This window comes from Halyomorpha halys, unplaced genomic scaffold, assembly GCF_000696795.3.
Source record: "Halyomorpha halys isolate HHAL.00 unplaced genomic scaffold, Hhal_1.1 Scaffold234.1, whole genome shotgun sequence".
Taxonomy (NCBI): domain Eukaryota; kingdom Metazoa; phylum Arthropoda; class Insecta; order Hemiptera; family Pentatomidae; genus Halyomorpha; species Halyomorpha halys.
The window spans coordinates 452,001-462,230 of NW_027111802.1; the positions used below are offsets into that span (position 1 = coordinate 452,001).

Below are 10,230 nucleotides of genomic sequence, written 5' to 3' on the forward strand. Positions count from 1 at the left end.
TAAAATAAATAAATATGGTTTTGTTTATTTATGTTGTTCTTTGCTGACCGCACCCCCCGACAAACTTCTCCAATTATTATATAAAATGTTTACCAGCTTCAGAGTATTATCAAGGAGCATTTACTGAAGATAATAAAATTTTTTAAAAAATATCGAATCAATCGACTTTAGTTTTTTTTAAAACAATTAATAGCTAAATAGGACCAAATTTTGAGAATGCCCAACATCATCTTTGTAATGAATTGGCTGACATCCTTCCTCGCACTTGTTCGACCTCACTGATGGCATAGTGTAGCCCATTCCTATAATTGTTATATTACCTTCTTCTAATGCACTTGGATAATAATAATATCAAACTATACTTTCTAATAGCGGAGTATTATTTTATTATTCTTAATTAATCATATCACTGATAACATAATTTTTAATAAATGCTATCTTAGCCTATTAACTTAAATGTCAAAATATGAGGCGTATTTTTTTACTTCCTATGCATCATTTGAATAAGAGATTATTTTGTAATAATGTTTCAATTCTTCCTGAACCAAATGCCAAATTTCAATTTAAACATGTCGATATGATCAAAGAATTTACAGGTCATTATGAGTAAACTATTTTAATAAAATAAAAATGTAATAATTAAGGGTTCTGAATTTTTTAATTTATTTTATCTTCAGGTTTGCCCATTGATCAAGTGAGAAGGGCAGTTTCTTCAAAATTAGAGTTGCAATTACTCTCTGAACGAGAAGTGTTATACAAACTTGAGTTGTTGCAAGTAAGTAGTTGATTTGAATTTTCAAGACTTAGGTTTAATATGTTAAAGAAAATAAATTTATTTATTCTTACACGAGTTTCAATTGTTTTATTGAATAAAAATGAAAGCTACCTTGTTTCAGGCTATGGATTTGTACGATTTTAAAAGCATTAACATCATTCCTCTTTTGTTGAAACACCATTTAGTTCTGAAGAATTATCATGAAGCTCTTTGTGAATATAGTTTTACTCCATTTCTGATTCAGTCATTTCAAATTAAAAAGTAATATCAATTATATTGTATACAAATATTTTTTATGCAAATCTTTGTCATTATCTACATTAACTTGTTTTGTTTAAACATTGATTCTTAATTAATATTTATTATTTTGAAAAATAAGTGGTCTAAAGTTCCATCACCTCCATCAATAGACAAGTTTTCAATGATCATGTTAATAAATTCCTCTTTGATTTTAGTAATCAGAGAGATACTTCTGATTTTCCTATTTTTCTGGACATGGCCCCTTTTGTCATCCCGTTCCCTCTGAAAGATCTCATGTCTGCAGTTTTCTTTTTTTTTTTTATAAGGATAATATTCTTGTGAATTGTTTTGAACGTTTTAACCCTTTGTTCTTATCTGTTGATATTCTTATTTCAACCGAGGTTAAAATTAGATTAGTACCAGGTCCCCTGTCAGAAGAATGATTAAAATTCACACCATATCCCTAATTTGTGTTATTTAACTCTCGTTACAGACTCTATCCCAAGGTATAGAATGTATTATAAGATAATATAACATAAAATAATTTTCTGCCCAAGTGCTGTATTTGATTTTAAGTCTGGAAGTTTGGAGCCCAGTGTCTTACCCATCAAGCTCCTTGTGTTTTTTTTATAGGTAGGTAAAAAATCACCTCCCAACTCTTCTTTACTACCTCATGGAACCATTGCCAAGCATTACTTTGTGGGACAGAAGGGCTATCTACCTAAATCCTTAAGCCTCCAATTCTACTGCCTAGTCACCATCAAAGCGACTAAGTTTTCCGGAACTGATTTTTTGCCAAGTTTCATGTTATAATCATGTCCATGTTGATATATCAGGAATCAGACGGTGGATCAATGTTCTAGAAGATGAGGCATTCTAATGTTTCTTCCACCTTTCAAGAGTCTAAAGTTCATAACTCGTCCATGATACAGTCCCACTGAGGTGAATTAAAAACATTCTTAACATCCAATGTTAAAATGGCTTCTTACCACCCGTTCTCCACCTGTTCTCCACCTCTTTCCTGGCTTCCTAAGCAGCTCTGATGGCAAAGTTGATGGCATCGGTTGTCGATCTGCCCTTGTCAAAATCGTACTGATTATTGGATAATCCTCAGGCTCCACAAAATACAATCAACCTGCCATAAACGATTCTCTCCAGTACCTTGTCAGTAGTGTCCAAGGTGTGTGTGCCAATACTATTGCAACAATACAAGATAAGTAAACATAATATACACTAATAATCACATTTACATTTTTTTTCTTTAAAATTGTTCTGATAAAACCATTTTTATATTGTTAATTTATATTCTCATAATTTAATACGATATTTATTGTTAATAGAATATTTTTACAGATTTTATTTTATGACTAGAACTTCGGTGAAAGATTTGAAAGAAAAAGGTTACATTGAATATAATGCAAATGTCATAAGGAATCTATGGAGACACGCTGAACTAGATATCAGTAATTGTCCAGAAATCTCTGAATCTCATTGTTTACGTGATTTAAAGGTATACATTAATGTTATTATGATTAATATTTTTTATTTGAATATTTTTTAATATATTGTATTTCATCAGTACTTACTTTATGTTTCAGGTTGTTGCAATAAGAGCATACTTAAAAGAAAAACTTGGTGTTTCTGATAGAGATATTGATAAGTCTCAATTGTCAGAAATAAATTTTAGGTTCATGAACAAAAGTTTTAGAACTATGAATACTAATTTGAAGATTTTTCGAGATGATATTATGCTTTCCAAAGCACGGGTAAATATATATTAACATTTTATAATTGTTTTTGATTTTTATTCCATCAGATTACTTAACATTTTTTTTTTTAACTTTCTACAGATTTTTTTGAATTGGTTTGTTTTACATTCTAATTATGATAACAGTTTGGAAATATTATCAAAATTTCCACACATCGGCTCTACTGACATGAAGATATGTTTTCATATTTATCCAAAAATTTCTATGATGCCTGTTGAAAACATGGAGAAGATATTAAAGTACCTTAAAGTAAGTTTGGCTCATTTAATTTTAATTATGCGTTATCTTTGTAGTATAACTGTTTGATATTTTGTCTTAGGATGAAGATATTCCTATCATAGCCTTAGAAAAATATCCGGTCCTTTTAACCCTTAACTGTGAAACAGTGAAGCAGAGACTTAAAGAAATGAAAAGTAATGAAGTTTTTTCGATTTATCAGAAACATCCAGCAGTTGCCAAACTTTTGCACCATCAAGTGAAAGCAAAACGTCGATTGAATATATTACAAGAATTAAAGATTTTGTGCACAATAAATTTTCTGCTAACTAATGAAAAAATCTTTCAAAGGTAATGAAAGTGTAAATTTTAAATTAAAAAATCTGATGTGGGTACGTCGCACAACTTCCGCTCACAATATTACTTTAAGTTGAAATTAATCATTGCTCATTTCAAAACAGCAGTTCTCAACTATTCATGGTACATACTATCATTATGAAAGGAAATGAAAAATGGTGCGTTTATTAAGTTTCAAGACCATTTTCAGAACCAAAAATCTATTATTTTTGTTCAGTATATGACCCTCGGGCATCAATACCCCACTTCCAGTGGTTTTTCCATTGTCCAAGGGACCTCATTGAAGATGATATATATATATAAACAAAATTAAAGGGACTTTAGAGGAAGGTATTTTTAAAATTCTTCATTTAAGCCCTCTCAGATTATTTTAATGAAGAAAATATTAAAGATGAGTTAATTGTACTTTGGTATGAGTTTAATCAATATCGTCAAAGCTGTTTGGGAAATGATAAAAAAGTTTAAAATCGGTTTTATAAAATGATATTTTTGGTAAGCTGATTTTTAGCCTTAAAAATGCTGTATTATCCCATTCCCAGATATACAAAGATATGCATTATATTGATTTTTTTTTTAGAACAAGGGTTTCCCTTATTAAGATTACCTCAATATCACCCTAATTTTAATCCAATTGAAAAGATGTGTCCCCCAATCCAAGGCTATATTGCCTGACATAATGTAGATTTTAACTAAATTATCTGGAAATATTAATCAGAAAAAATGCAAACAAATTACTGGGGGAGAATGAAAAAATAAATGTAAAGACGAGTAAAGGAAAACTGTAGAAGAATTTAAAATTTTTTAAAGTTTCTTTAATGAGGTGTAGATAGTTGACCATAGATTAATAAGTGGAGAAAATGGTCAGGGGCGCTGTCAGCAGAAAATCACAAATTAATAAAAAATTATTTATTCGTGCCTATGTTTTGAACTGAGTTTCAGATCTTCAACAGGGAGCTTGCGGCAGAGATACTGGCTAAACTCTTGTATCTTAGCTAAACTGACAGTTAAGCCAAGATACTGGCTAAACGCTTGTATCTTAGCTAAACTGACAGTTAAGCCAAGATACTGGCTAAACGCTTGTATCTTAGCTAAACTGACAGTTCAGCCAGTATCTCTACCATAAGCTCCCTGATAAAGACCTGAAACTCAGTTCAAAACATTGGCGTAAATAAATAATAATTTGTTTATTTGTGTTTTTTTGCTGACCGCACCCCCGACCATTTTGACATGACGTCTTATAAATTAGATTGCAGGGATTCATGTAGGCAAAAGTGTAGCGTAACGGAAATAGAATGGGCGTGGCTTAGTAGTATAGTAGTGGGGGTAATTGAGGTTATAGATACTGGAAGTCATGTAGGCAAAAGTGTAGCGTAACGGAGAGTGCGGTGGTGGGGGTAATTGAGGTTATAGATACTGGAAGTCATGTAGGCAAAAGTGTAGCATAACGGAGAGTGCGGTGGTGGGGGTAAGTGGTGGGCCTCGGGATCTTCTCCTCTAGTAATTATTAATATTATTATTCCAATATTTAGTGTAAAGTTGTCACATCAGGCGCGTTTCAGCGCGAAGCTCCGAAACCCACACATTTTTCTCCTCTTACATTTACATTTATTTTTTACACTTTTTTTTTTTATCATTTTCTCAAAAACAGTTTTAACGATATTGACTAAACTCATTTTCTCCCCCTAAATTTTCTTTAATGACTGATAAGACCATCGGCAAGTTACTAATCATTTTCTGATAAAGACGAAATTAAGCAATTGCCTTTATTTAGTATTTTTCTGATATTTTTTATGTAGAAACATTTTTTATTTATTCCTTCATTAAATTAATAAATAATTAATGTTGGATAGTATTTTTACCATTAACATATTATTGGTAATTTTTAAACTATAACTCCTGGTAAGTGGCCGGTTCCAATAACACCAAATATTATTTTAATTTGATTTCTACTATGAAGAAGTTGATAAGTCTAGCTCATTAGGTAACAAGTTATTAACTTCTTGGCTCAATTATTAGTGACAAATTTAAAAAAAAAAAAAAAAAATGAATGCAGCTGACAAAAATTTGTATTTATGAGAAAACATAACACAATAATTGAAACATAAATTGTTACTTCTTAATATAAATTTATAAAATTTTAAATTCAAGACATTATTTACTTTTTTCAAAATATTTTATTTTGTTAAGTGCATTTGTAGTTGGGATATACATAATGCTTTATAAAATTTTTTCATTCGAGGTCAGCTGTTGACTCCTATAATGATTAGATCTTATAATACCTCCAACACATTATAATACTCTCTTCCTCATATTTCTAGATCAATGCAAAAGCTCATATACTTATTGTTCGTAACTTGTTAGAGAAAACTCATGAGTTTTTTTTCTTAATTTTCAGGATTTGTGAAAACAATCATAAGGTATTTGGATATGATTCTTTATTTTATTTAAAAAGTGAACTGAACTTAGACAAAAGTGAAATTATATTCAAACTTAATAGACACAAGAGGTGGCGCTTTGTGCCTGTTGTGGAAGTTGGCAAAAATCTTCGGTATTTAAGAAAAAGATTCAGTGACAGAGAAATTATAGATAATATTTATATACTTTTTTATTATAAGTAAGTAGCTCTGTATCTTTTTTTTTTATGTGTGTATGTTATTCTTATTTATTTATTTATTACCCTATTATAATTATATTTTAAATTATTATTTATATTACATAACTTATGTTTGAAGAATCTACTGTGACTGAGATTATTTTGTTTTTATTTCAGCATGCGTGTAAAACAGGAATTGGAAAAACTAGAGCACTTCCAACTTTCGGATGACTTTATGTGCAATGGACGGATAAAAAGAGACTTTATTTTACCATTGTCCATCTACTTTTTAGAAAAAGATTTTAATTTCACTGGAGAATCTGTTTGGGAAACTTCAACAATCAATCCCTATCAAGATTTACCTGACAGACCTGAAATAAAAATTAATTCTTCGTAGCATCGTTTTGAAAGAAACACTCTTTATGTGCATTTTATCAGTCTTCAATATTCAGTTAAGATCGGCGTTGGTGAAAAATCAGTTTAATTGACTACTTCAAAGAGTTTATTACGGTATTGAAAAAGTTAGAATCGTAAATATTTATTGTCTAGTCATGACTGTTGTTCAAAGAAAAGTATAGAATTCAACCTGTATATTTATACAATAATTATTATAAATCTTTTTTTTTTTTTATTTTATGTATTAATTATGTGTTTTTACCAGAATTATAATAAATCATTTTTGTTGTTTAATATGTCAATGGGAATTTTATCAATCTGGATTATATATTAGTTCGCTGATCGGTCACCGCTGTATAACAATTCTTGCCATGTAAATGGGTCTGTTTACCTTCCTCACTATTTAAATATTATTTTATTTTTCTACCTCATTCTGTTGCATAAGGTTAATGATTAGTACGAGAATAAAGTATAAAGGATGAGCCATTGTTGAAACATAGGTGTATCCAGGAAATTTGTTTTTCACTTGAGAAAGATAAAGTAGTTAACCATGCCCATACTAACCCCTAATTTATGACTAACAATGAGTTAAATTGGAGGTGGCCTTTTCGGAATATAGTGTATCAAAGAATATACATTTGTGTGAGCCAAACTTTTTTCATCATTGCGCTCAAGAGAAGCTTAAAAAACAAAGATAAGCTGAGATATGAAGAGGTTCTTAAATAACATGAAATTAAAAAAGATAGGATTAAGATATAGGTTAGGATAAATGGAGGGTTTATAGGTGCAATAATTTAATTCAAAGTACAAGTGTATATTTTAATTTTTACAGAACGTATTTTATGCATGATTTTCTTAATTAACTGGGTCTTCTATTATCATTTTCTGATTTATTTATGTTATCCAATTTTTCTTCATTATGAATTTCTTTAATATATTCTGTTACACTTACTAAGTCTACTTTAGATTCTTCAGAGCTTAGGCGTTCCAATAGCTGCAATCATAAGAAAATTAAAATACTTGTAGTTTTTAAAAATATAGTATAATTATTTAAAATGAGGCAAAGAATTTAAAAAATTTTCCAAACAGTTAAATCACATCTTATTGGAATGTTTTTTGGAAGTTTTTTTCTTATGCCTAGTGTTAATCGATTTAAAAATATAAATTTGAGAATATTCTCTTTGTCATCTTAATATAAAATATTATAATATACCTTTGTAAGTTTGCGAATTTTTATGAATCCATCATTGTCACTATCAAGCTTGTTCAAAATGAAAGCTATCTGACTTTCTGCTTTAAGTGGAAGAGGATCGCCAAGTCTTTTATCTCTTAGCATGTCCATTAACTCATCAATTTTTACTGTTCCAGGGCTTAAAAAAAATAAAACAGAAAAACGTATTATAATTTTCATTTTCTGATCCTGGAACTAATTATTAAACAATCCCCCCACTGGAAGAGTTCATATTAATATAATAGATATGTTTCAATGGCCACATGTGACTTAACATTTATGTTAAGCATGCCCAGTACAGATTTTTTTAAGTCTAAAACTTTTACGGTGATACGTAAAAAGTGGGACTTCCCACATTTTCAAGGGGTGGGGGAGGGATGTCTTAAGGGGCCTCTGTTGGCCTACATGTTGGCCAAGCCGTGGCGAACTCAGGCATGCCCGAGTATGTAGATGGGTGACTAAGCTCGTTGCCAATCCGTCGAGAGTCGATTTTTTGGACATAGATCAAAGAGGGTCCGTGAGAGCGCTCGTGTAGCATCTCCACCATTGTTCTTTGTTTAGTTGCAACTGAGAGCTGTTAGGAGGTTAAAAGTGTTTCTTGTTACTTGTTATAATAAGTTTTATATTTAGCCTTAGTTATTTATATTTAATTTCATTTTTTTAAAATAAAAATAATATAATCACAGTACAATGGCTGAAAACCCTTGTACGTCAGTTACGCTTGCCTCTCTGAAAAACACTGACATGTGGTTGGTCCTGGTGGTGGTTGTTTACCCAGCATTTGTACAATCCTCCGATTCGTGGCAAGCCGCCAAGATGTAGAGGCCCCTTTAGAAGAGTGGAGTAAGGGTGGTTAGATAATGGGAATCCTCCAGCCGACATGCCCTGTATGGGTGAGTAATGTGGGTTTGTCATGACAACGTTTTTGTCAATTAACCTTTCTCTCATCGCGAATTGGGGATTTCACCGTGGCCATTTTCGACTGACTCAAGATCGTTTCGCGATTGCCAATTGGGTTATGGATTGCCAATTTCCGTGAAATGGGTAACCCAACAAGAAGATGAATAAGAAGTGCACTAAGTGTGAGAATGCCCCAAAACCTGGAGGCTGTCCGTGTGTCTATCCAACAATCACCAAAGCGCTCGATTCGGAAACACGCGGAAGTTCTCGGAACGTTGGATCGCACCGTTCGACATATTCTTCATTTGGACCTAATAATGCTTCTCAAAAAGATTGGGAACTCATAAAGATCGTTTCGGGAAAAACTTTTTTCTTTCTTTTTTTCCCACTCTCCTATTTTATTTTATTTTTTACCGTTTACAATATATAATACACTTTTTTTTATATTTACGAACAATTAGCACAACTTATACATTGCAGTTGATAAAAAATTTAAATTGCATTTTAAGTTAGTAAAAATCTATCTTGGACAAGTGTTGGAAAATAAAATGTTTTAGGTAACGCATGTACGGAAAGCTGCAATAAAAATTTGGATCTGGAAATTTATTTACTTCAATCTATATTGAAGCCTATATCTCAAAAATTTAATGTCATTTAAAAAATTTTTTTTTAATAATTTATTTATAGTTATTTACAACTGTATACATATATACACATCAAGTAAATTTGCTGTAACTGATATTATGACAAGATACAAACATGTGTAGAATCTACCCATTGATAGAACTCTAAAAACATTTCTAAAGGAGAAGATCTCGAGGCCATCTTCTTTTCAGACGCCTAGGAGGATTATTAGGTAGTAAAGGAGAAGCCAGGTTAGAAACGAGTTGGTTTGGGTGGTTGGGAAGTTTATTATAGAAGGATTGATATCTGGTTCTGGCCAAGTCGGCAACATAGAGGACATTGTGGTCCTGATGGATGTTTTGATTTGTAACAAAGTAAGGAGCATTAAGGATTTTGGACTGTAAGGATTGGGGGATGATTTCATAGCATAGGATAATTTCATAGCTCAACTGCGTATGTCCAGATAGGCCTTATAATAGTCATGTAGATCAGTCTTTTGTAATGGATTGGAAGTTTGGACCATTTGTTTAGTAAATGTTGTAATAGTCTGAGTTGACGAGCAGTTTCCTGTCTTGTATGAAGATTTCATGTCAGTCGTTTGTCCAGATTTAGTCCAAAGTAACGGATCTGTTCAACAGGAATAAGAGGTGTAATTAAAAGATACTGTGGGGTAAGACGAAGGGTAAATATGATTTGGTGGGATTTATTTGAATTTATTTTAATCCTCCAGTTTTGGCACCATTCTTCAAGGGTGGTGATGTGGGATTGGAGGGATTGGGATATAATGGAAGGATTATTCATTATTCATTGACAACAGGCATGTATTTAAAAAATAGTTTTGAACATGTATATTACTTATCCACCCATTACTCATTGGAATGCACCTGATACTGAAACAATGTGTATCACACATAGTATGCATTTCAAACCGCTTATTCCTTCTTATACTACGCCTATAGCAACAAGTCGATGGTGACACACTTATAAGATAAAGTGTAGATCTTATGAACAGTACACTTGGCCACCCCTGCACTATAGGACTCCCACTAACTAATGAGCCCTCCCCACTCCTCTAAGATATTCCTACCCCACTACACTCCATCAAAATGTTGGAGATTTTATATATATA

The 10,230-nt window shown here is 31.5% G+C and overlaps 2 protein-coding genes across 3 annotated transcripts in view; one reads left to right on the plus strand and one right to left on the minus strand.

Annotated features, from left to right (window-relative positions):
* Nucleotides 1–193: 193 nt before the first annotated feature.
* On the plus strand, nucleotides 194–7,133 carry mTerf5 (mitochondrial transcription termination factor 5; the record flags this gene model as incomplete). Its single annotated transcript, XM_014419345.3, is given in 9 exon segments — nucleotides 194–596; nucleotides 678–775; nucleotides 897–1,036; nucleotides 2,369–2,525; nucleotides 2,614–2,781; nucleotides 2,866–3,033; nucleotides 3,104–3,351; nucleotides 5,753–5,971; nucleotides 6,128–7,133. Coding segments are annotated over 9 exon segments (1,548 nt in total). The 3' UTR covers nucleotides 6,348–7,133.
* Nucleotides 7,124–10,230, minus strand: part of LOC106679929 (LETM1 domain-containing protein LETM2, mitochondrial) — a 25,222-nt gene continuing 22,115 nt past the window's right edge. For both annotated transcript variants that reach the window (XM_014419329.2, XM_067049788.1), the window contains 2 exons: nucleotides 7,560–7,716; nucleotides 7,124–7,340 (listed from right to left, as the gene is read on the minus strand). In XM_014419329.2, coding sequence (XP_014274815.1) covers nucleotides 7,206–7,340; nucleotides 7,560–7,716 — 292 coding nt within the window. In that variant the 3' untranslated portion in view covers nucleotides 7,124–7,205. The remainder of the gene's footprint in view (nucleotides 7,341–7,559; nucleotides 7,717–10,230) is intronic.